Source organism: Panthera pardus, unplaced genomic scaffold (assembly GCF_024362965.1).
Source record: "Panthera pardus isolate Hobbes unplaced genomic scaffold, ASM2436296v1 HiC_scaffold_8, whole genome shotgun sequence".
Taxonomy (NCBI): domain Eukaryota; kingdom Metazoa; phylum Chordata; class Mammalia; order Carnivora; family Felidae; genus Panthera; species Panthera pardus.
The window spans coordinates 20,704,147-20,728,812 of record NW_026527013.1 but is presented as its reverse complement, the minus strand read 5'-3'; the positions used below and the strand labels follow the sequence as shown (position 1 = coordinate 20,728,812).

At 57.4% G+C, this 24,666-nt stretch overlaps 3 protein-coding genes across 8 annotated transcripts; 1 reads left to right on the top strand and 2 right to left on the bottom strand.

Moving 5' to 3' along the window:
- Positions 1-195: 195 nt before the first annotated feature.
- On the top strand, positions 196-11,017 carry PCBP4 (poly(rC) binding protein 4). 2 transcript variants are annotated; one of them, XM_019417056.2, is made up of 14 exons: positions 196-340; positions 978-1,104; positions 7,170-7,311; positions 7,456-7,479; positions 7,589-7,621; positions 7,847-7,963; positions 8,185-8,316; positions 8,477-8,605; positions 8,852-8,926; positions 9,091-9,135; positions 9,212-9,275; positions 9,399-9,451; positions 9,541-9,710; positions 10,130-11,017. In XM_019417056.2, the coding sequence occupies exons 3-14, from the start codon at positions 7,231-7,233 to the stop codon at positions 10,416-10,418; spliced, it is 1,212 nt and encodes a 403-aa protein (XP_019272601.1). In that variant the 5' UTR covers positions 196-340; positions 978-1,104; positions 7,170-7,230; the 3' UTR covers positions 10,419-11,017. The 2 variants fall into 2 exon arrangements, with proteins under 2 accessions (XP_019272601.1, XP_019272602.1); XM_019417057.2 differs by lacking the exons at positions 196-340; positions 978-1,104; positions 7,170-7,311 and having other exon boundaries at positions 7,852-7,963.
- Positions 10,967-13,232, bottom strand: GPR62 (G protein-coupled receptor 62). Its single transcript, XM_019417058.2, has 2 exons — positions 12,938-13,232; positions 10,967-12,864 (listed from the first exon to the last, which is right to left on the bottom strand). The coding sequence occupies exon 2, from the start codon at positions 12,832-12,834 to the stop codon at positions 11,743-11,745; it is 1,092 nt and encodes a 363-aa protein (XP_019272603.1). The 5' UTR covers positions 12,835-12,864; positions 12,938-13,232; the 3' UTR covers positions 10,967-11,742.
- Positions 13,233-17,893: 4,661 nt separating this feature from the next.
- On the bottom strand, positions 17,894-24,453 carry PARP3 (poly(ADP-ribose) polymerase family member 3). 5 transcript variants are annotated; one of them, XM_019417049.2, is made up of 11 exons: positions 24,111-24,453; positions 23,235-23,424; positions 22,462-22,587; positions 22,057-22,245; positions 21,713-21,845; positions 21,397-21,623; positions 21,005-21,151; positions 20,711-20,797; positions 20,277-20,454; positions 18,917-19,072; positions 17,894-18,461 (listed from the first exon to the last, which is right to left on the bottom strand). In XM_019417049.2, exons 2-11 carry the CDS (start codon positions 23,415-23,417, stop codon positions 18,292-18,294), a joined length of 1,596 nt encoding a protein of 531 aa, XP_019272594.2. In that variant the 5' UTR covers positions 23,418-23,424; positions 24,111-24,453; the 3' UTR covers positions 17,894-18,291. The 5 variants fall into 5 exon arrangements, with proteins under 5 accessions (XP_019272594.2, XP_019272592.2, XP_019272593.2 ...); XM_019417047.2 differs by having other exon boundaries at positions 23,235-23,476; positions 24,111-24,452; XM_019417048.2 differs by having other exon boundaries at positions 23,235-23,472; positions 24,111-24,452.
- Positions 24,454-24,666: the final 213 nt, after the last annotated feature.

The following is a 24,666-nucleotide window of genomic DNA, read 5'->3' as shown; positions in this document are numbered from 1 at the left end:
CGGCCAGATGGAGGGGAAGGGAGATTGGATTCCCCTCCCCACCCACACACACCCAGGTGCCAAGAGACTCAGCTGTGGGGGGAGGTGGAGGTCAGTGGGACCAGGCTGAGCCGATTACGAAGGAGAGGGGGAGGTAGATCTGCTCCCCAGGGGGTGCGGTGGGGGAAGGAGAGGGCTTGGGGACCGTCCAACTCCTCCCATTCCCTAGCAGAGTACTCTACTGCGTCGCGGCCCTTGCGACCCTAGTCCCCAGAAGGAATTCTGGGGGTAGCTTTGGGAGAATGGCGGGGCGGGCTGCACGGGATCACACCGCTCTCAGGCCCCTCCTCCAGCTGGCCCGGTAACTTGTCCCGGGTGGACAAGGGCCGGGCCTCGCGGAAGCTGTGGGTGGTTGAAGGGCGCGGGTCTTGGTGGGCGAGAGCCCCGCGCGGGGTTGCGGGGATGGAAGGCGCAGAAGCGAGCAGAGCTGGGAACCGGGTCGGGCGGAGGGTCGAAATCCGGGCTCCGAGGGATCCGAGCCAGAGCGAGGCAGCGTGGGGCCTGGCGGCCGGCCCGAGGCCGAGATTTGGGAGCGGTGGGCTCGGCGCAGGCGCCGGGCGGGCGGCCCTGGCGGGCAGAGAGCGCAGGGGCTCGGGGCCAGGCACCGCGGGACCACTGGGCGGTCGCTCGCGGCCGGGCACCCCCTCCACCCCTACCCAGCCAGGTCCCCCGCTCTCGGCGCACGGACGACCTCCCGGGGGAGGGTCGCACCAGCCCTCCCGGAAGCGGCCACCGCTCGGGGCGCACCGCGGCGCGCGGGGCGGGGCGGGCGGCTGCGGCACTGGGGCGGCTGGGGCGGGCCCGCCGCGCTGTAATCGGATCCGGGGAGGGGGCGGGGAGGGGCCGGGCCGGGCGGGCCGGGGGGTGGGGGGGGGGGCGCGGAGCCGGGCTCCGGGCCGGCCGGGCTCCGCGCCTGTCAAACCCCTCATTGTTCGCAGCTGATGTCACTCGCAGTTGTGAGCGGCCGCCTCTCCCGGGGACAATGTGGGACTGAGCGGCCCAGCCGCCGCGCCGCCGCCGCCGCCGCCGCCGCCGCCGCCGCCGCCGCAGGACAGCCCCAGCGAGGTAGGGCGCGGGCCGGGCGGGGCACCGCGGGCCGCGAAGTTTGGGGGTTCGGCCGGGGGGTGGGGAGCCCGCGCTGGAGTCTACAGGCCGGGGTCCAGATTTGGGAGACTGGGAGACATGCTTCCCTGTCCCACTCGGGCCCAGGCCTGCACAGGTGGGGGGCGCTGCTCTGCCAGAGGAGCCCCCAGCACCAAGGGAGGGCCTTCCTGGACCTGAGACCCCAGATTTGAGGCCCACATCCCACCTGCTGTTTCTGTTCTTTGGACCTGCTCTTCTCTCGATCTCCTGCCTTGGGTTCTGGTTCTGCTCCATCTCTATCCCCATCTGCCATTCCCCTGCAGTTCCTGGCTGGACACACACCCCTTCCCATTCTCCGCAGTCCTTGATTGGGGGGGGGGGGAGGCAGACAGATCTCCATCCAGGGGTGTGTGGAGATGACAGTTGGGGGCTCAGAGTGGTCCTTCATGCCCTGTGGCTCTTCAGCCCCTCAGCTCTGACCTAGCTTCTAGCTGGAGTCCTGGAGGACAGGGGGTGTCTCTGGCTAATCACTTCAGCCTGGCTCTCATGCCTGCCTGGCCAGGAGAGGGAGGTGCCCACCTCCTCACTCCCCTGTCCCAGGCCCGCCATCTTGAGACCTGTGGCACCCAGTGCTCCGCCCGGCTCCAGCACCATGGGGAGTGGTCTTCAAGGGGATGCACCCACAGCCAGTTGCATGCCCTCCTTCCAGAATGTGGGCTCTTGGTCCCCACCAAGCCCACAATGTTTACCTTTATGCTGGACCAACAGGGCATGTATCCCTAGGGGCCCTCCTTCTCCTACAAAGAGCTCTTAGACCCCAGAGACTCTCCAGGAGCTTAAACCTTAGCTCCAGTCTTCACTCTTTCCTGAGGTTACCCTCACTGCTTCAGGGCCAGCACCTGGGATCCTATCCTTTTCCCATCTGAAGGTCCCCTAGTCGCTCTGGGCCCTGGAACCCCCTCAATCTCCAAAGCACCCCCATCCCAGCCCCCACCCCCCAGCCTTCATCAGCATGCAGGCTCAGACTGCCCAAACACAAGGGGATTGTTCTTCCTGCATGCTCAGGGTGGGGGGCTGGGAGCAGGCGGCCCACACACCCTGGCAGGCCCAGGCCACAGGGAGGCTGGCTTTGCCCCGCCCTGTGTCCCCAGACAGGCTCTGTCCACCCTCCCTACTCCCATCCCTGCCACCTACCCCCCCTCTAGCCTCCATCACCATCGCCCAGTGGCATTGACCTCTTGAGGAAAGAGCTCTGAGCTGCACAGGTGGACCCCTGGTTCTCCCAGCTCTGCCAGTTGCCTTTCATGTAGCCTTGTAAACAAATGCATTCCTCTTTGGGCCTCAGGTTCTGATTTTGTGAAACCTGTGCCACTCCCCAGCTCTTCTTCCAGCCTCCCTTCCACATGGGGAACCCATTCTGGGCCCCTGGAAGTCTCAAAGCACAGCGCAAATCCCCCACCCCGGTGACATGCCCTGGAAACACCTAGATCCAAAGAAACAGCAGGAGCAGGGGCTCTGCTGAGGAATGGAGAGAGGATTCTGTCCAGCCAGATCCTGGGCCTCCTATGTGGCTGGTCCCCCCATGCCCTGATCTTCTCACCCCATCCTTACTGCTTCTCTGGGACCCTCAGCCCCATCTCTGGTCCCTAATGCCGCCAGGCCCTTCTCCCTGCACACGTCCTGGCTCCTGATCTCCTGGAGGAACTCTTACTTTCCTGGGTAGTAGAAAGATAGGCTTGAAAATGCCCAGTTGGGGCTCCTTTGAGTTGAGGCATATCTTTAGGAGGCACAGAGGCCTGAGTGATTATATCTGACTTGGAAGGTTGGGGAAGGCTTCACAGAGGAGGTGGCATTTGGGAAGGATTTTGACAGAGAGTGAGGAGGATGGGCATTTCAAGCTGGGTTCAGCCTGGGCAAAGGCCCAGAGGCCTGGAGGTGCTAGGCGTGTTTTGCAGCCTGGTGTGTAGGGGAGAAGGGGTAGAGATGAGAGAAGAGAAGCTGGCAGGGACCAGATCACAAAGGGCCTTGAGTGCTTGTCTATGGTGATCAGGCTTTATTCCTTGGGCACTGGGAAGCCATCGATGGCTGTTGAGCAGCAGAATGACCGAGTCTCCAGCATGGAAAATAAAAGCTAGAGACCTTTCTCAATTTGGGTGAGGCAAAGGGTATCAGGGGGTGGGGCTGTACCATGAAGCTGTGTCCTTCCTCCTGGAGCCCAGTCTGGGCCTGCCTCAGTTTCCCTCGGCTGTGAGGACTCTTGAGGAGTTGCCTAATGATGCCCTAAGGAGGCTATAGCATTTCTGACACCAGACAACTTGTCAGAGCTTCCCTTCACTGCCTAGCACAGATTCTACAGGATAGCTTTGGGTCAGAAAACCAGAGGGTGGAGCTCATGGACCCCCCAGGCTGCTCCCCTGCAGGCCTCTCCTCCCCTGACTCTCCCAAGAAGTGCTATGAATGGTCATCCTGGGAAGCTGTAAGGCTGAGAGGCTGGGCACATGGGTCGGAGGATACTGGAACATTTCTTGTGGAGGCCTGGGTAATCAAGAAGGGGGAGCATACCCAGTGAAGGGGATAGGCAAGGGAGTTAGGATCCCTCCCTCAGTGCTGATCTCCCCAAGCCTAGTGTCCACCTCCCGCCACGCCCTGCTTCGCCTGATGTCCCGAGCCATTCCCCAGCATCACTGGGTGTGGCCAGCATGGCTGCTTTTGGATTAGGAGTAGGAGGCTGCTAGGTTGGAGCCTGGTGGTGCTGAGGGGGATGTCAGGGGATGTGAGGTGGGGGATGAACTTGGAGACTGCCCCCCCCCCCCACTTTCTCTCCAGCTCAGGTGGGTCTGTAGGCCCTGGTTGGTTGGTCCAGACACTGGCTAGCAGAGCCAAGGGAATCCCCCAAGGGGCGGTCCCGTCCACTTGAGTTGCCTGGCCCCAGGAGCCCTCCCCTCCCCCGGATTGTTCTTGCTCCAGAACAAAGCCAGGGTGGACACTTGATCCCTGCATGTGGGGGGGAGCTGGCTAAGCCCCCGGCCCTTTGATTGGGCAGCTGTCATGAGAGAGAGACAGCTGGGGGGGAGGGGCAGGAAGGGGCAGCCGCCATCGCTTACACAGCTGTCACCCCCCTCCCCCGCCCCCTCCAGCCTGGGTGGCAGGAAGCCAGGGACAGAAGGAGTGGGCACTCAATCTGGGGAGGGGGCCTGGGGAGCAGAAGGGAACACCCGAGGTCAGAGGCCTGGTCTGAGCTTGGTATGTTCTGCCAAGGAGCCCTGCTGACCAGAGGGGGCTGGGCACCCCCAGAGGTGAGCTGGAGGTCAGTATGGCATGACGTGTGGCTGCCATGTGGGTGGCCCAGCAGGGACCCAGGGCCCACCAGCAAATAACTCCCTAGAACCCTGGTGAGGGCAGAAGGGGAGCCAGCATGCCTAATAGGACTGTTTGCTCTTAGGGCCCCTAGGAGACTAATTTGGGAAACCTGTGTCAGGAACTCTTGTTCTCTCCTAAAAACAGGAAAGATCTTGAGGGTCCCTCAGAACAGGAAGGACACAGAGATACCAGCACCAGCAACCCCCAGCCCCGTACATACACACATAGCACAGGTGGGTAAACTGAGGTCCATGTCAGGTGAAGGCCTGGCCAAGGTCACCCATGGAACTTGAGGCAGTGGGCTCTACTACAGACCCAGGTACCGTTTGCAGGGCAGGAACTCTAGTTCTGGCCACATTCTAGGCCCTTTGCCCTTTTTTCCTCAAGCCTTATGACCCCAAGAGGTAATGTGGCAATGGTATGGGGACAGTGTGAAGTCTCCCACTGATTGCCACTCCAAAGGAGTCCCTGAGTGTCTGAAAATTCTGGAGGCTAAGACCGTAGCTTTGGACAAGTTGTCAGTCCTTTCCAGACATGACCCACATGTACTAGCCAGGCAGGGGTCTCACAGACTACTAAGTCTGCTCCTCACCTTTCAAGAGCCCTGCTCCAGGAAGAGGACTGACAAATCCAGACAGGACAGCCAGAAAGGAGAGGCGGATGGGGCCTGTGACAGAGCCCCACACTAGCAGGCAGGACTGTGTTTTCCCCCACCTCTCTGTGACCTTGGGCATGTTATAGACCCTCTGTTGGCATCACGTTGCCTTCTGTCTGGTGAATTCATCTGTTCAGCTCACAATTATGTTCTGAACACCTTCTCCAGCTTGGCTCTGGTCTGAGCTCTGGGGACACAAGGAGAAGGTGGCAGCCTTGGCCCCTGCTCTAAGGGGCTCCCAAGCTTGGCTGTCCAGGGAGGCACAAACTAAGCACGTCATTACAAGTGCTTTGCTGGAGGAAGTGCATGCAGCTGGGGGAACATTAGCAAGGGCAGCCAGCATGAGGCTGGCCAGGATGCTCACAGAACAGAGTCCCTGTATCCACTGTTGACTTCTGACCTCTGGAGAGCCTATGGACAGAACTCAAGGGGAGGGAGGAGCCTGTGCTGGGGAGACAAGTTACTGACTGCTTGGGGGGACAGCATTGTCACCCAATGGTACAGGGAAGGAACAGGCCTCATGCCATGGAGTGGCTTGCTTGGGCTTCCTGAGAAAGCCAGGCTGGGGGCACCCCTTTCCTACTCCACGCCCAAGCTCTGGCTAGCACGGGGGTTCCAACGAGGGGATTGGACAATGCTCCACGCCCTTGACCCTCATGTCAGAATAGGGCAGGGGCTGAGGAAGAAGGTGCCCAGAGGTCTCTAGAGTGCTCTAGGCAGGCACACTCATCCTTGGCTCCCACACCCTCCTGGGCAGAAGGAATTTGCAGAGTTAGGGCTTGGTCTTGGCTCAGCTTTGGCACCAATTGGTCCCACTCCATTTTCTGCCTTGGGTTCTGGTCCCCCAGTTAGCTCCCCATCAAGGCTGAGCCTTGGTAGGAGACAGCCGGCTGGAGGAGAGGGATTTCCAAGCAGGATTAAGGTTCAGGATTAAGTCGGGGCATGAAAAGGGGTCGGGTAGGGAGGACTGGGAGGGCTGGCGGCTGGGCTAATCCCAGAAACTAATCTCTGGCTCCTCCTTCCTCTGTCAGTTAACAGTTAACGGCCTTGACATTTCCCAGCCCCCAAATCCCTTTCTTACCCATCACCCAGTCCCAGGGGGAAAGCATTCTCTCCATTTTATAGGTGAGGAAATTGAGACTGGGAGCCCAGTGACTTGTTTCTGGTACAGTAGAAAGTATTCCTGGCTGGGAATGTGGCCACTTCTTACCTCTGCAGCACACAGGAGATGGCTTGGAAAACCATTATGCAGACTGCTGGTCTCCTGACACCACCCCCCTTGCCCCATGTGCTGAATGAACCCTGCTGTCTGCAGGGAGGCTCTGCTTTAGTGACCAGTGGGGGTGGTATTCCTAGCCCTTGTGCCCCAATCCCCACAAGCCTCTGCTGGGCAGTGGGAAGGCTGGGGCAAATGGACCCTCCTAGAACCTTGCTATCTTTACTTCCACCCTCCTTTCAAGGCCTTCCTGTGGCTCCCGATGGGCTCTCCAGCCTCAGCTCCAGCAGCAACTCCATGTTATAGTCCTGGGGCAGGGGCGGGGGGTGGGGAGCTCTGGCTCCTGGATGCAAGTGCTTCTCATTTGAAATAACTTCAACCTTAACCAAACTTTCAAGGCCCAATCCACAGGGATCCCCTTTTCCAAAAGGTCAGAGAGGAGACTCTCCCTCTCTGGACTCCCATAGGGCTCCTGGTTAATTTTTCTAATATATGTGGGAAAGGGAAGGATACCCATGGAGACTGGCTGCCTACCGCATATGTACTTAGCTCATTTTAATTCTCATAACTCTTTGATGGTAAGACTTGGTAGTCTCCTCTTACAGATGAGGAAGCGGAGGCTCAGATGGGTTAAATGAACTGTCCAGGGTTACCTAGCAAGTAGTTGTATACAAGGACACCGGTCAGTGTGACATTCAAAACTGTCTCTCTTCTGTAGGAATTTAGTTAGTTTGGCTCTGAGATCTTCATGTAAGGGCAGGGAACCCAAAAGAGACCTGGGCTCCTCTCTAACCCCGCTTCTGCTGCACCCACCAGAGCCGGCTGGGCACCGTGGACGCACTCCCAGGCCGCTGTGGCCCCAGCCCCGCCTGACAGGATGAGCGGTTCAGATGCGGGGCTGGAGGAGGAGCCAGAGCTCAGCATCACCCTCACACTTCGGATGCTAATGCATGGGAAGGTGAGTGGGTGGGGGGCAAGGTGAGGCATGGCCAGCCAGCAGTTTGATCTCCTGCGTTCTGTCTCTGCTAGAGCTCCTGTCCCGGCGGAGGGGCAGGGCCTGGGGCATTGGTGCTCCCTGACTCTACTCTTGTCTCATTTGCAGGAGGTTGGCAGCATAATTGGGAAGGTAGGTGCCCCAGTTCTGTTCTGTGTAGACTTCAATCTGAGGCCTTAGGCCAGGTGTGGGGGCAGTGACCAGTCAGGCTAAGAGCCATTCTGTATTTTGTCTCCTACAGAAAGGAGAGACTGTAAAGCGAATCCGGGAGCAGGTGAGGATGGAGTTTGGGAGAGCTGCCCAGGGCACCTGGTTTGGAGGGGAGGGGAGATCCCTAGCTGCATTTTCCCTGAACCCCACTATTTGGGATGACCAGTGAGTGCCCTTGGAAGGTAGCTGTTTCCAGCCTTGGCCAGGGCCTGGTGAGTGGGCAGGCAGACAGGTTCCTGGCAAGGAAGTGGAGAAGGAGACCTGCTGCCCGGCCTTTCTGTACCCGCAGAGCAGTGCCCGGATCACCATCTCTGAGGGTTCCTGCCCCGAGCGCATCACCACCATCACTGGGTCCACAGCAGCCGTCTTCCATGCAGTCTCCATGATCGCCTTCAAGCTGGATGAGGTCCGTGGGTGGCTGGGGTGGGAGGCCAGAGGTGGTTCCCTGGGGCAGGGGAACAGGGCTCCGACTCCATGCAGTGGCTGTAGGTGGCAAGAAAGGCCAAGCCAGGGGCAGGGTTCTTTCATTAGGGTGGGATTTGGGGAGGGCTTCCCTCCTTCAAACCCCAGCAGGAAGGTGCTCCGGGGGTGGGGCAAGCACAGCCAAACCACAGTCTTCCTACCCAGGACCTTTGTGCTGCTCCTGCAAATGGTGGAAATGTCTCCAGGCCTCCGGTGACCCTGCGCCTTGTCATCCCTGCAAGCCAGTGTGGCTCACTGATTGGGAAGGCTGGCACCAAGATCAAGGAGATTCGAGAGGTGAGGAAAAGGGGGATACCACCCTTGGGGAGTCCTACCCTCCACTTCAGAGAGTGGACCTGGGCTTATGGCTTCCTGTCCCCTGGGGAGCTCTAAGCCTGGGCAGCCCTAGCCTGGATTACGAGGGCAGCCAGAAGTGGCCCCTGTTCTCTGCTTGCAGACCACGGGTGCCCAGGTGCAGGTGGCGGGAGACCTGCTCCCCAACTCTACAGAGCGTGCTGTCACTGTGTCCGGGGTACCTGATGCCATCATCCTGTGTGTGCGCCAGATCTGTGCTGTTATCCTGGAGGTGCTGCCCTGGTGCAGGGAGAGAGGACGGGGATGGGCCCTGGTCTGTCTTGTCAGGCCACCAAGTCCTATGCATATGGCACTGGGTGGAGGCAGGGCAGGGCTGCAGGGATGGACTGGGAGCTCCAGGGTGTCGGGATGCATTTACCCTGGGGGTCATGGGAAGGGCCTTGAAAACATAGGCCCTTGGGGGATACAGGGGGGCCTGGAGGGTCCTGACAGAGCCTCCCCCATTTGTGCCTTCTAGTCCCCACCCAAAGGAGCTACTATCCCATATCATCCAAGCCTCTCCTTAGGTACCGTCCTTCTCTCTGCCAACCAGGTGAGGTGGAACAGTAAGAGGGGTGAGAAGCATTACTGGAGAAGGGGCTTGAGATGGGGGAGGGATGGAAGAAGGACTTGGAGGTTGGGTGGGAGGAGGAGTGACTGGCCAAATTGGTCTGACTTGTCACAGTAACCCCCTTTCACCCACTTTGTCTCCCACAGGGCTTTTCTGTCCAGGGTCAGTATGGGGCTGTGACCCCAGCTGAGGTGAGTAACCGTAGCCCAAGGGAGTCCTTCCCAAACCAGGCCTCCTCTGACTTCTGACCCTTCTTCTTTGGCACAGGTCACCAAGCTCCAGCAGCTCTCGGGCCATGCAGTCCCCTTTGCCTCACCCAGCATGGTGCCAGGTGAGCAGCCCTGCAGAAGGAGGCAAGGGCACACTCCAAGGGGCAGACAGCCCCCTTGGGATGTACATGGGGAGGCAGGAAAGGCCCAGAATCACATCTGATCCCTCTTCTCCTCCCTCCCAGGACTGGATCCTGGCACACAGACCAGCTCACAGGAGTTCTTGGTTCCCAACGATGTGAGCAGGGCATCGGGTAGTTTGAGGGTGGGCAGCAGGGGCCCAGGAGTCTGGGCCTGGCCTCGGGTTGAATTCTGTTGTCCCCCCAGCTGATTGGCTGCGTGATCGGGCGCCAGGGCAGCAAGATCAGTGAGATCCGGCAGATGTCAGGGGCACATATCAAGATCGGGAACCAAGCAGAGGGTGCTGGCGAGAGGCACGTGACCATCACTGGTTCCCCTGTCTCCATCGCCCTGGCCCAGTACCTCATCACTGCCTGGTGAGTGTGGGGAGGGGGTGTCCCAGGTCACGGGGCTTATGTGCCTGTGAAAAGCACACTTGGGGCGGGAAAGCTGATCTCCCTTCTCTGTCTCTGTCTGGGTGTGTCCTCTGCCTCCCCAACCCTGCCTTTCCCACTCCATGTTGCCCCATCTCCCCTCCACGTCTATTTCTTGTGTCTTCTTTTCCCATCCCTGTCTTTTTCCACTGGGTTTTGCCCTCCCTGCGTCTCCTCTCACCCCATACCTTACCTGCTTATTCTTTCTTCCCGTTTTCCACTCTCCTGCCATTCCTGTTCTCTTCTATGTCATTGTTCTCGATTCCTCTCCATCTTTCATCTAATCTCCCCTATATTTGCCCTCATTGCCCCTCTCTCACCCCCACCTTCCCCTGCATCTCCCCCCATATCCCTCTCTCCAGTCTAGAAACGGCCAAGTCTACCTCTGGGGGGACGCCCGGCTCGGCCCCCACAGACCTGCCTGCCCCCTTCTCGCCGCCCCTGACGGCCCTGCCCACAGCTCCCCCAGGCCTGCTGGGTACACCCTATGCCATCTCCCTCTCCAACTTCATCGGCCTCAAGCCTGTGCCCTTCTTGGCTCTACCACCTGCCTCCCCAGGGCCGCCGCCGGGCTTGGCGGCCTACACTGCCAAGATGGCAGCAGCCAATGGGAGCAAGAAAGCTGAGCGGCAGAAATTCTCCCCCTACTGAGGCCGGCTGAGGCACAGGCGCAGGGGCAGGCAGGACCACCGGTAGGGGCTGCCTCTGTACCCTATCTGCCCAAGGAGACTCCACCCTGGGGTCCCAAACACCACTAATGCCCAGACGCATGGATGCACCCCCCACCCGGCCCCGGTTTGTGGGAGTAACTCCTCTTAGAGCGGGAGCAGTTTCTGGCCCAGGGTCTGGGGAACTGCAGCAGCTCCAGGGTACGGGGCTCCACCCCCTCTAGCTCTATGCTTGGATGCAGGGAGCATCCTTAGTGCCCTCACTTCAAAGGGTCACTCATGCACTCCCCATCCCTTAGGGCTTCCCAGTCTCCTGCTCCTCTGTGGGGATCAGGGAGGAGGGCTGGGGGTGGCTGGGGGCCATGCTTCTCTCCCCACCTCCCTGCAGATTCCTGCTGCTTCCACTGATACCCTTTTGACTGGAATGGACTGGCTGGGCTTGGCAGAGGGCAACCCAAAGAGGGGACCCTGCTGGGCAGCTGGGGGAGTGGTGTGGAGGCAGGGGCCGAGTTCTCAGCAGCAGACACTCTGTACAGTTTTTTCAATCCCTGTTTTTGAATAAATATTCTCAGAGACCAGGAAGCTGTGAAACATTGTGGGTGTTGGCAAAACCTCCAGAAAATGGGTGTTGACAAGGTCCCGGAGGACCCCATCTGTGAATCCACCGGTCCCCATTGGGCTTTGGCTCCTTCCACATGCCAGCTTTGGGGCTTCGGGCCCTTTGGGGTCATGTTGTTCAGCCTCCTGCCTCTGGCACCACACTGATCCAGTTGTTTTCTGGGCACTTTAGAAGCTGGTAGAGGAGTTCCAGTAGCTTGGTCCAGCCTCTCCTTGGTGTAGATGTCAGGGAAGTCCTTCTGAGTATCTCTCCACTGGTTCCTCCTGCTGTGGCTGTTACCTAGACCTTGCCCTGCTTCGTCCATCCCTTTGGCTGTAAACCCTTAGAGCCCACTTCTCTGTGATCCTGCCCACTTCCTCTCCTTCTGTGGCCTGGGGACTATCCGTAAGTGTCCAAACCACCTAAGCTGGAGGAGCTCTTAGAGATGGTCCAGGATACAAATGGGAAAACAGGCCTAGGAAAGGGTAGGTCTGTATACAAAGCTATGCAGAGTCAGGCTCAGAACCCAGGATTCCTAGCTCCCAGAAGCCTCTTGGCCTCACCAGGCTGCAGGCCCTCTTTCTCCTGTTCCAGAGCCAGAAATCCAGGCAGGGGACCTGCCTGGAACTGTGCAGAAGTTTGGATGGGCCTCCTTCTGACACCACCATCTTTCTCCAGTGCCAGCTCAGTATGGGAGACAGATCTCCTCTCAGGTGGCCCCTGTCATGCTCAGGTTCTCCCCTTCTGGCAAATCTGGGGCTTGTTCTGGTGCCCCAGGAGGGCCTAGGGCAGGGCCCAATGAAGGTCCCTGGAGGTGCTGCAGAAATGTCGGCAGGTGCCAGGCCCGGAGAGTACAGGCCCGCGGGGGTTGGGGCAGAGCCCGGCGGGCAAGGCGGCCCAGTGCCCGGCGTACGGGTCGCTGTAGCAGGCCATACAGGAAGGGGTGAACCGCGAAGGCCGAGTAGGCCACCCAGGTGACGGGCGCCTCAGCCACTGCGGCTTGCTCAGCGGGCGCCAGGCACGCACAGCCATAGGGCAGCCAGCAGGCTGCGAACTGGCCCACGGCCAGGGCTGGGGCCAGGGCTGCTTTGCCCCCAGGCAGGCGAGGCCGGAGGGGTGGCAAGATGGAGAGGCGGCTATCCAGAGAGTCGGAGCGCGGCCGGGAGCCGCGCGCGGGCCGCGGGGGCCGCAGGGCCGCACGGCGGGCCACGAGGAAGATGCCGCCGTAGGCGCCGAGCAGCAGGAGGGCCGGTAGCGCGAAGGCCAGCAGCGCCCAGAGCGGCCGGAAGGGCCCGAGGCCACCGGCCAGGACGGAGCAGCGCGGTGGAGCCGGGGGTGGTGCGGGAGGCGGCCCGAGCAGGGAGAGTGCGCCCAGCAGCCCCGCGGCGGCCCACACGGCCGTGAGCACCAGGCCCGGCGGAGGCCGCGCGCCCGGCCGCAGCGGGTGCACTATGAGGCGGTAGCGCGCCAGACCGAGCGCGGCCACCCCGAGCGTGCAGGCGGGGAGCAGCGCCGCCGAGAGGAAGCGCGCGGCGCGGCACGGCGCGGGGCCCAGGCGCACGCGGCCCAGCCCGGGCGGTGGCGCGGCCAGCAGGCCCAGCGGCATGATGGAGGCGGCCGCCAGCAGGTCCACGACGCACAGGTGCACCAGGTAGAGCGTGTCACGCAGTCCTGGGGTGCGCAGCACCACGACCAGCAGCGCGCCGTTGCCCAGCAGTGCTGCTGCCTCCACGACAGCCGCCAGGATCAACCCTGCCGAGACGGCGACTTCTGAGGTGTTCAGCACTGTGGTGTTGGCCATTCGAGCGCTCAGGCTTCACCCTGTGCTGGGCTGCAGAGAGCGAAATGGAGCGTCTTCCCTCCCCCCTTCCCATCACCTGTCCCTTGCTCCTCTGGCCCCTCACCTCACAGGATGCCCCGGTGCTGGCTCCATCGCCCAGGCTGCCATCCTCTCAGGGGCTTGGGCGGCCCCATGGAGGGATGCAAGGCTGGGACTTCTCTCTCCCCTTACCGCCGCAACTCAGCCTCTGCTGGAGATGGTACTGGCTGACACTCTGATGTTGCCCTTTAGAGACAGAGCTGGCAAGGGAGGAGCAGGGCCTGGCACCAGCCCCCTGGGTCCTAGCAGCTGCCAGCTGCTGGCTGGAGACTGTGCTGTGGAAGAGCTGGGGGTGCCTCTGGAGGGGGGCCCAGACCAGGCACAGGCTGAAGTCTAGACTGAGACATCAGAGTGGGGGCTTCAGAGTCTGTGAGACCCTGCTCTGCCTTTCCCGGGGCAGGAAGTGGTCCTCCACATGCTCTCCCTTCTCATCTCCACCAGTGGGGGTAATCAGATTATTCAGCCTTTGTCCTGAGGGGAAGCTGAGGTACCAGTAAGACAAGGGCTGCAGCGGGGAGGGCTACAGGAGGGCTAGTTCTCTCAGAGAGGAGGCTAGGAAAAGTGAGGGAAAAACATCATAGGATGTGGCGCATAGTAGGCTCTCCACAAGGATTAACTTGGCACAGACTAGGTGCTTCATGATAGTGTGTGGAATTAATAAGAGGAGGCTTTGGGGGAAACTCTTGGGGTTTTTTGTTGTTTTAATTGAAGTACAGTTGACATATTAATTCAGGTGTACATTCGACAATTCTATACATTACAAAACCACACTAAGTGTAGTTACCATTTCGACTGCTGTTTTTTTCTTTGGTTTTGTTTTTGCTGTTAGCAAACAAGTCCCTTCTGCTAAGAGCACCCTGAGTTTCCTTTAGGAAACCACCCCTCCCCAATTCTCAGGGTTAGGGGTTGGGAGAGCAAGATCCCCACCCTCTGTTTTCCTAAGGAGCAAAACCCAGTCCCAGCCAGTGTATGGCATCCCCCCACACCGGAGGTGGTTGGCTCTGGGAAAGCCATGTGACTCTAATGGGGCATATGCCCCCAGGTGAAGTCACCTAGTCCCCTGTCCAACCCCCTTCTATGCCCTGGTGGTTTGACTAATATCCGAAGCTCCTTTCTCTCCCCTCCCTCTCCAACTTTTCCCTCTCCCCCAGTACTTTGACTACTGGGTGCCTTAAACGTCCTATGTCCAAAACAGAACCATGACTCTTGACCTCTCTCCTCAATGTGCTCCTCTCAGAGTCTTCCCCATCTCAGAAGGTTTTACTAATGCCTCCCTTCCCCCAGGCCCCATGTCCAATCCATTAATATGTGTGAATCCAGCCATTTCTCCCACCACCACCCCTCACCCGAACCACTTCAGCATCCTCTCAACTGATCTCCTGGCCTCTGCCTCTGCACCTCATGCAGTCATTTGTCCTCAGATCCATTCCCCAGTCTTCCCCAGTGCTCCGCCTTCCAGGGAACTGTACTTCTCAGGGTTCTTTATAGCTGGTTTTTGGGTGTATTCAGCTAATGGAAGTTAGCAGCAGAAGACTGGAGGGTGGAGGGAGGGAAGAAGCCAAGGTATTTTCCCTCTCATGCTCTCAGCCTGGGGCTCTGAATCTACTGTCCTTTGTGGAGGACAGCCTCTCTCTCCTTCACGCAGCCCCCTCTGTCGTTCCACACCTGAAGGGAGACCCTGGCCTCCCATGGTGGAATATCATTTCCTTCCATTATCCCTCCAGCCTAAGGGTGGTAGCAACTTCCTGCTGTTGCTAATCTTTGGATTGCCTCATCATCCCCTCTGGTAGTTCAGTTTCTTTCCTGTATCAAATTCCCCTTGTCTGGAATCCCCAGGGTGATTTCAGCTTTGCTGATGGATCTTGATTAACACACCCTCCAGTCCATCTCTACACAGCTGCTGAAGTGGATCCCTCTAAAAACAAATCAGATCATGTCACGATCCTGCTGTTATCCCTTTCAGAGCTTCCCATCATCAGAATAGACTCTCAGCTCCTCTGTGCCCAGTTGGCCTTCTCCCCACCTTTCTGACCTCACACTCTTTCTTGATGACCACACTTCCAGCCATAGCAACCATCTTGCTGATCCTCCAACATGTCAAACTGGTTTCCACCTCAGGATCTTCACATGTGCTATTTCCTCTATCAGAATATGCTTCCCTCAGATCTGTCCAGGAGTTAGTCCTTCACCTGTTCAGGGCTCTGCTTGAGAGAGGCCTTCAGTGACCATCTTTTCTAACATCCCCCCACCTTCCCATCACTAATTCTTTTACCCTTATTTTTCTTCCTGGCACTTTCCCTACTTGATAAATTTCATATCTATGCATGTGCTTGTTTACAGCCTGTTGTACTAGCCTGTAAGGTCCATGAGAGCAGGGGCTTTGGCTGTGTCTTGCTCGTGCCTGTGCCCCTAGAACCCACCCCAGGCACATGATCAGCGTTGTATAGAGCTAGATGGTAGCCACCAGGGCATGAACCTCCAGATTTGACTCATTTCCTGCTGGAATTTGAAGGGCCTGATCCAATTCTCCATTATTCAAATGAGAAAACTGGCACTCAGGTAAGGAATGTGTCCCAAATCACACAGCTAAGTTGTACCTGGAACCCAGGTCACCTGCTTCCTGGGCTCTGTCCACACAGGCACCACTTCCTGAGCTTGGCCACAATTTAAACATAGGTATTTGCCTCTAGGAGGTGAAGCTGGATTTTTGAGGTCTTGGTTGAGAGTAAGGGGAAGTCCAACACGTTCTCCTTCGTCTTCTCCCTGCCCAGCTGGGCCTGCAGGGCTGGGGCAGTGCCTGAGCCACCAGGGCCTGGGGAGGGTTCAGAAGGGCCAAGTGGGAATAGCAAATGAGAAACGTGGGCTGGGAAAGGTGCTAGGGGAGGGACAGAGACGATGGTGGGTTGGAGAGTGCCCCCTCCCACCAAAACAGTCCTACTCAATTAAAAATGGGGGGAAAATGGAACACTTCATAGTTTATGTGGGGTTTTTTTGGTTTAATTTGCACAAAGAAATGAAGGAAGGATAAATCAGAAACGGCAGCAGGTTGGTGGGAATGGAGTGAAAGGCTGGAGAAGGACACTTTCCGGAGTGCATGCTTATGTCCAAAAGATTGGACTTTTGGGGACTCTGTTAATGTTCTATGGATTGAAAAAAACAAATCAATGAAGATGAGGGAAACTCCCTGAAAGTGAACTATAAACAGGAACAAATGAACCTCCCTGTATTTCAAATGCATAACAGCCACACTGAAGAGAAATAAATAGCTCATCCAAATAACATTTGAACCTGTGCTCAAACTGCTGCTTTGACCATTGACCCTCAGTCTAGAGGGTGGTCATGAATAAGATTCAATACATCTGGAGCTTGACTTAGGTTTGTTTTTCATAATGGTACAGGTGTAGCAATTCTGAAGCCCCTTTTTACATGGGATTTAGTGATAAGTAAATAATATTAAGGTTGATGGAAACCAAGATTCTGACTGTTAGAGAAAAGAGATATTTTAAATATGTATTTGAGGAAGAATGGAAGAGCCCTGTGGTGTTGGATTAGAATTGAAGAAATATAGACAGACAGATGTGTTAATTTATTTACATATACGTATTTCCTGGCTCTCTTTACTACAAGAACTTACAAGCAATGACACCCCAGAACTAAGGAGCATACCTACTGCCCAAATCTGGGATGCTAAATACCATTTCCTGCTCTAGGGAACCAGGGCTCCTTGGAGAAATGGCTGATTTGGGTTTGTGTGAGATGAGCCTGGAACATCTTGTGATGCCAGAAAGTAAGGAAGTGCTCAGAAAATGACATAGATCCAGGAATCAGTTTGAAAGGCCTTCTGCTGGCAAAATCTGGGGCATTTTGAAGATCAGGATAATTATAGTAATGGATTATAACCTAATGCATAAGATAAGAATCCACAAGTCCATATGGATAATAAAGAAAGAAAAAGGACTAGTATCAATAAATATAAAAGAAATGGTGGGATTAGATAACTGTCATTTGCAACCATCTTAGCAAAAATTGATTTAAGTCATTGACTCCAGGTAAAAGTCACCAGTGGATGTTAAAGCTAGTGGGTGAAAGTCCAGGAAAAATGGGACACTTACACCTCAAAATATCTTCCCACAGATTACTGATTAATTACAAATAGGAGAAATGGTAATTTTCCAGTGGAGAAACCTGGTGGTCACCACCTTAAGAGATCAAAATTAACATCACCTAGAATGGGACATGTCCCTCTGGATATAATGCACCGAAGACACATCACATAGGTCACGTCCCTGCTCAAACTGCACTACCCGAATCTGATCATGACAAAACATCAGACAAACCCAAATTTTGAGTTAGTCTGTAAAACAACTGGCCCATCCCCTTCACGAGTGTCAAGAATGTCAAAGTCATGAAGGGACAAGAAGGGCTGAGGAATGGCTTCAGACTGAAAGAGACGGATGAGACACAACAACTAAATGCAGTGTGAGACCCCGGACTGGATCCTGATTGCTCTCTAGTACCTGCACCCCATTTGTGGACAGGGTTACCTGGGGGTGGCTGTCATTCCTTTCATGATTGTACAGCAGTATTCCATGGATATGTGCTGAACTTGTTAATAATATTCAGATGTAAGATACATATGGATGCCTGGCCCCGAGACAGGAATGCTTGATTTGCCTGGCTGTGTCTGGGCCAAATGAGTCCCCAGATGCCCAGGTGAGTCTCCAGATGCCCAACAGCTTTGAATCCCCCTTTGAAGGCTCAATGATCAGGAGGCTAGTTGTTGCAGACTTGGATGTAGATCGACCTGTGCGTGCGTGCGTGTGTGTGTGTGTGCGCATGCGTGTGCGTCCCACATCAACCTTGTGAGTGCTTGCTCCCTGGAGTGGGCTGGTGCAGCTGTGCGGTGTAGTGGGTCCCCAACAAGAGAAAAGGAGGCCTGGGCCTGGTGCAGCTGCGGCACAGACAAGCAGAGGCCAGGAAGTGAGCAGATACAATATTTAATAAGCTTGCTGTGCATGCTTGAAGTTTAGCCTACCCTGGTGCTCACACCTCTCGGACAGACAAGCTGGGCCAGGGTGGACAGCCCAGGTGGATCTGGGATTCTGCCCACTCTCAGTCTGTGCTCCTCTAACTTGAATGGGCTGCTGTATCTGTGCCCCAGTAATAATGGCAGCCCATCATGCCCATCACCTTAGGAGGTGAGACTCTGGGGCCACGGCCATGCCAGGGCTAGCAAGGATTGGAGGGAGGGGGGGGATCACTGTCTGGGACACAAGAGAGAGATCTGGGGGCAAGAAGGGGTGATATGGGGGATGGGCAGGAAGGTTGAGATGATGGTCTAGCGGCCAGCAGGCCCCGGGGCAAGGGTAGGGGGACAGCTCAGAGATGAACCTCTAGCAGGTAGCGCAGGCGACACTGGCTCTCTTGGTAGATGAGATATTCACTCTGGGAGAAGGTGGAGCTGCTGAACTCTGCGCAGGGCACGGGCTGGCCCTGGGGCACCGCCACTCGCTGTCCATCCAGCTCCAGCTCGGTGTCCTTGGCTGGATCTGCAGGGCACAGCAAGGGCCATGGGTGACTCAAGGGTCACTGGTCCTTGGCTTTACCAGTAAGTTCTGCTTCCTATGCTCTCCACTTCTGCCACAGGGAACACCTGCTCATTCCCCCCCTTGCAATCTCCAAGCCACTGCACAGGCCAGGCCTTCTGCCTGGAGTATCCTCCCCATTTCTCTGCCTGGGAAATGCCTACTTATATCTTTTAATGCTCAGTCAATGACACCTTTTCTTTGAAGCTCTCCTGGATGCCCAGGAATATGTTCAATCAGCAAATGTTTGTCGAATGACAAAGTGAATGACCATAGTGAGGAAGCCTACTGCTTTTTGTCTCTCTCCTCAGCTCCTTCTCTGCCCACCTCCTGGGCCCACCATGCCCTGAAAGCATCCTGGTCCCCTAGCTCAGCCCCAGGTCTCTATCCTCAGGCCTGTCTAGCTTTTCAGGACTCACCAGGCTCTGTGTGGCCTCGGGCAATGACACTGTCGAAGCCAGGGGGTGGCTGCTTCAAGCTGGGCTCGTCGATGGTGATGTGGTACTCTCTGCCCAGTGCCACCTCACCCAGGAACATGTAGCCAATTTGGTGGGCTCCGCAGGACATGCCAGTAACTGGGGGACACAGGGAAGAAGCTTGGCCCTCCTACCTGACTCCCTGGTCCCCTTCTGCTGCATCTTATCTCCTCTGGCTTTGTTGACCGAGCCCAGGAAAGTGCCCACTCTTCCTGCATCCTTAAAAACACCGCTTGTCCTGGCTGTGTTCCCCCCTACCCCTTACCCCACTCTTCTGATCCCTGAGAGCAGGTATATGCAGCCCCTTCTACCCGACACCAACGTCAGCAAGGGGCTCCCAGTGACCAAATCCAGGGTGGAGGCCTTTTCTCTCTGGCCTGTTCTGTTGATTTTGCCACTGGCATCCTCCACCCCTTAGCCTAGGACCCCCTTGCACTGTTTCTGCTGAAGCTACCCTCTACTCCTTCATAGGCTCCTCTGCCCTCCTGGTGGTCCCCTTGGCCTTGAGCAACCTCAGACATCCGAGAACATCAGCCCCATCCAACCTTGCTCTCTTGGCTCAGTGGGTGGTGGTGGTCTCCAATGATGGGCTGGCCGGGGAGCCAGTCTGGGGAGGTCTCCTCAGTGAGGACACCTCTGGACAGAAACTTGGGGGTCATCAGAGATACTTCAACCCCGTCACACATGCTGCCCATCCCACCTCCCGCACATCCCTCTCACGGATTCTTTCTTCCCCCACCTCCACTGCCTGCGTTGTGTGCCCATCACATCTGGCCTGGGTAAGAACATGGCCTCCCTATGCCTCTGGCCTCAGTCACTCTCCCTGAGGCTGTAGCCACTGAGATGCTGCTGCTATACCAAGTCTGGTGAGGGTCCCATCACTATCTGGATAAAGCTCCCTTGATCTTCCAGGCCCCAGCCCTCCCGCCCACACAAGGCATTTGCTTGGAGCCTTATCATCAGGCTGTGCTTGGAGGTCCTGACATGGTGTGCGTAGCCTCCCAGCCTGTGTGCCACTTCCTAGTTTCTTTACCTCCAAACCTCCTCTTTCACTGTACTCCCCTCCACATCTGGCTGGCACGCTCATCCTATCTGCATCACCTGCTCCAGGAAGAGATGCTGCATGGGGCTGTCTGACCTGTCTCTGACCACTGGCCCCTCCACAGAGTCCCCACAGGACTCAGGATGCCCCGCTGAGCACTCTCGTCAGTAGCTATTCAAGGTTCCCTCTTTTGGGTGAGCACTGGGCTTGGTCCTCCCTGGTGTCCTGCACCTGCCCAGGTGGCCCCCGGGGGTATCTCACCATAGCCCGCTGACTTGCTATTCTCTGAGGCGAAGTAGATGCCCTTGCCAACGCGGCCACCAGAATGTGGCATGATGCGAAGCCCACTGGTGAGGATGGCGGCCACCACGGCCACATTGGTGCCATGCCACAGCAGCCTCCGATTACCCAGCTTGGCGTGGGCCTGGAACCTATCTCCCTGGGGGGAAGGAGGTGGGAACAGGAAAGGTCATGCTATCCAAGCTCAGGTGCTTCTCCCTGATGCTCAGAGAGCACCACCAAGGCCAAAGGCCCCTCTGGCCAATCACATCCACTCATGCACACGTGCACAAGACCTGGGTCTGAGGGAAACTGACCAATTGTTAAGCTGACTCACTAATGGGCACATAAACTAAGGTCATCTCCTTCAGAGTCAGATAGTGATAGGGGAGTGGGTTGGGAGGAATCTCTCTTACCTCCCCTTCTCGGTTTACTTTCCAAACATGTTGAAGAACAGGGCATCTGTAGGTGTTGCCAGTCTGTTCTAAGTAGGTATATATTACCTGCAAGGAAAGCAAATGCTGGATGCCGAGGCTGACAGATGTGTGGACAAACCCCCACTGGTGCCCCAGTCCCAGAGCTCTCCTTGGGCCCTTCAGACACAGGGAGAGAAGGCCAAGGCCAAGGGATTCCTCTGCACACCAGGAGGGCAGATGGGTAGAGGGACAGTGCCTGCTATTAGCCAGGCTCCTCTGTGGGACCTGGCCCACCTTGTACTCGGGTGCCTCGGAGTCCAGCAGCTGGAGCTGGCACTTAAGGAGCTGGTAGTCTCGGTCCAGTGGGTGTGGCACCTCCTTCACCTTCTCCTCCTCAGGGGCTGCCTGCAGGGTCTGAGCCAGCTCGATGTCTGCCAGCACCTAAAGTGATGGGCACTGGCAGCTTGTCTGTCCACTGGACTCCCAGCCTCCTCCCTCCCACACGACTGGGACCATGGTCACCCCACCTGTGCACCCCCATACCATCCATCTGCCCGGCCTTCCCCTCCCGTCCTTCAACCTACCCATTCAGTCCACCTATCTGGGCCTTCTTGGCCATCTGTCCTCCATCTCCTTTGCCCAGTCTGTCTGTCTGCCCCACTGCCCACCCACTTGCCAACCCTCACCAGCAGCATGTCCTTTTTGGCCTGCAGAAGCTCAGGGGAGTTGATAGATGGGGGCCGATTGCGGCCAAAGTTGTGGGGAATGACAGTGTAGAAGTGGGAGGATAGCTTCTCCAGGCTGAGGCCACCATCCGTAGGGTCTTTGAGGGCCGCCTCCAGTGCCTCCAGAGCCTCGAAGCCCCGTGCAATCTGCTGCTTGCTCAACTTCCCTAGGGGCATCTTCTTCACATCTAGGAGGTGGGGAAAGTCAGGGAGACTCAGTCCCATGGCCTTGCAGCCCCCAGGCCCCTGCAACCCTGTCCGGCCCCTCTCTCCTCACCCAGGTTCATGAGGGTCATGGCATTCTTGAACATGTCTTTGCTGAAGATGTTGGTGATGAGCTTCTGTGTAGCTGCGTCCAGGGAGCAGGGCCGCACCTGCTGAACCATGGTCCTTACTGGGCCTCCAACCATCTAGAGATAGAGGGCACAAATGAGCAGGAGTAGCTGGGCACAGCCAGAGAAGAACCTGGCATTAAACAGAGACTGGCCAGGTTGAGGCCAGAGAAGAGAGGTCTGTGCCTGAGGCCACAAAGCTGGACAGTGGCAGAACACAACTGGCTGGGTCTCTCCATCTAGTCCCCTCCCTCAACGCAAGGCCCACCACCCTCCCTGGCCACTTCACCTTTACCATGGCTTCCTGGGCCTCGTCCTCTCCCCGTACTTCAATAAGCATGTACTTGCCCGGGTGGGCCACAAAATGATCCCGATCCACCCAGCTGTTCTTGGTCTTGTCCCGAAACTTCTTCTCAAAGTCCTTTTTTGCATCCTCCAGTAACATGAAATAGCTGAGCTTTGACTGGCCCACTTCTCCCTGCAACCAACAACCTTCAGGGGTGTGCCTGTGACAGTACCCACTGTGGACATTAGTTGCCCTCTGCTGTGCCAAGAGCCCCTGGGTAGTCAGAAGTGGGGAGGGGGTGTGGTCAGCAGCTGAGTAAGTTGTGGGGACCCTGGGGGAGTAGGGGGTATGTATTGTAAAGGGAGAGGTGGGGAGGAGGTGGGCACAGGGTGGGAAGGTGGCACTCACCACACGACCCCAGCGGTTCCAGCAGGCGAAGCGGTCACCCTCTTCCAGCAGCTGGATGATGTAGAATTTGTTGTTGTTGCTCCCGATGTTGGTCTGGTTCAGGGTGCAGGCGTAGTCTTCATGCACCTGGGGCCAGAGGGGGCATAGGGAAGGCAGGCTGGCTTGGGCTGCCCTTGAATGAGACAGGGTACCCAGCTGCACAATGACAGGGGTCTGATGGGGAAGGAGTCATGCTGCACTGGGGCATCGGAGGAGGCCCTGTCAGGGAAGGCTTGAGGAGGTCACGGTTCTGCCCTGGGGGACACAGACTGAGGGGACATGACTCAACCCAGGCAGTTGGGGGGAGTTCTGGGAGGACATGGCTGTGCCCTGTGTCAGGGAATCAGAGAGAGACATTGGTTCTGCCCTGGGGGGTTGACAGGGACATGACCCTGCCATGCAAGGGATCTCAGGGGACATGGCTCTGTGGGGCTGCTTTAGGGGACATAGTGAGCCCTGGGAAGACTGAGGGGTCACAGCCCTGCCTTAAGTGTGGCAGGGGGAGGCCTAAGAAGCTCAGGGGCCTGCTCTGGGGTCTGAAGAACAGACAGGACCTGCCTGGATCTGATGGTGTATAACCCTACATGACCTTTGGGGTCTTGGGGGAACATAGCTTACTTGGGACCTTGACCTATCAGGCCAGAACCAAGCCCCAGTGGGAAGCAGAGTAGGTCTGAGTGTATTTATACCTAGGAAGGAGTAGGCTCCAAGACTGGATGGGTCCTACAGCTTACCTGAGTCCTGGGACTGTGGCTGAGTGGGCATGCTGGATCCACTCGGACTATGCGCTTCTCCGTGGGTACAGCTCTGAGAGCCTTGGCAGTGGAGCGGAAGCTGTCCTCCTCCTCTGCCCCCTGACGCCCCTTCTTTTTTTCAGGACCCGCATGTTGCACCGGGGGCTTGCGCTTTGGAGCCATGGCTCTTCTGGGGCACAGAGGGGTCCCTCAGCCCTTCATGGACTCTGCATTCCACCTGGCTGGCACAGCACCAGCTTGCCCCACTTTGGGTTTGCCCTTTGGTGTTCTGCCCCCAACCCCCCACCCTCAAGCCACTGTCTCGCCCTGCTTCCATTTCCCCATTCCCAGACTCAGACCAAAACCAGCTGTCTGTACCAGTCACCTTTCCCTTTTCCCATTCAGAGGGGCCAGGCCAGGACCCTGTACAGTCTGCCCGGGGTTAAGGAAGAGTGGTTCCCTATCCTCTAGCAATCCAGTAAGTCCTGATGAGGGAGGGAAAGTGAAAGGAGAATCTCCTTCCTCTTGCTTCTGGGCTCCTCCTCCATCCAGAGCACTCCCTGGGTACTGCTTCCTCCTCCCCTGTCTCAGCTGACTCAGATGGGCCTGACATGGTTGCTAGGCTGAGTCACCCAACTATGGAGGACAGTGGGCAGTAGTAGCTCCCCGGGGCCCCACTCCTGGGGCCAGATGTGTCCCTCCAGAACGTGCGACCCAGGGGCCCAGAAACCATTCATTCCCAAGGGGTTCAAAAGTTCTGGGGTGCCAGTCAGGGTGTGAGATCAGTGGCCTTGAACTGCCAGAGGGCAAGGGCCAGTCCCACCCATCCCTGCCCTGCCCTGCGGAGGGCTGTGGGCTGGACCATAGGGCACTCACCTAGGAGAAAGAAGCCGTGACCTGGCGGCTAGTGGCGGCCTAGTGGCGGCCACTAGGTCTACTATCAGGACCCCCACAGCAGTTCCAGTTCTAGGGCCTTGTCTAGCAACCCTCTGTAACCTTAGGTGTGACTTGGAGAGTGATTTCCCTACAATCGCCAGAGGTGGGGGCAGGGGCAACACAGGAGTGGGGGGTGTGGTTTTCTAGCTATCTGGCCACCAGTCAAGTGAGTCAGAGGCTGGGTAGGAGGAGGCCGGCAGCCTGTCCCACGGACCCATGGACACTTGATAGGGATACAGCCAAGGCCTAAGGGACTGACTCATCCTGAGCGCCGCATGTCTGGCCTGAAGTGCGCAGTACAAGTCCGCCGGTTGCCAATGACCTTGGACCCTGGTGCAGGCACTGCCTACCTCTTCTCGAGGCTGCCTAGATTCCCCGGGTTATCTAGTGCCAGGCTGCTTCGTTCTTGCCCCCGCCCCCGACGGGGAGGAGTCACGTTCCGAGACGTGAAACCCTGCATCTCTGACACCTCCCAGCGTTCAAGGGCCGCAAACAC

Bases quoted from the DNA above. Each gene is read 5' to 3' on its own strand.
- GPR62 (XM_019417058.2), bottom strand. From the start codon at position 12,834: ATGGCCAACACCACAGTGCTGAACACCTCAGAAGTCGCCGTCTCGGCA.
- PCBP4 (XM_019417056.2), top strand. From the start codon at position 7,231: ATGAGCGGTTCAGATGCGGGGCTGGAGGAGGAGCCAGAGCTCAGCATC. The intron at 7,622-7,846 runs GTGAGGATGGAG...CTGTACCCGCAG, and splicing joins TAAAGCGAATCCGGGAGCAG to AGCAGTGCCCGGATCACCAT. The intron at 9,276-9,398 runs GTGAGCAGCCCT...CCTCCCTCCCAG, and splicing joins CTCACCCAGCATGGTGCCAG to GACTGGATCCTGGCACACAG.
- PARP3 (XM_019417049.2), bottom strand. From the start codon at position 23,417: ATGGCTCCAAAGCGCAAGCCCCCGGTGCAACATGCGGGTCCTGAAAAA. The intron at 21,624-21,712 runs GTGAGGAGAGAG...CCCACCTCCTAG, and splicing joins CATGACCCTCATGAACCTGG to ATGTGAAGAAGATGCCCCTA. The intron at 19,073-20,276 runs GTGAGATACCCC...TGTGTCCCCCAG, and splicing joins TAGCAAGTCAGCGGGCTATG to TTACTGGCATGTCCTGCGGA.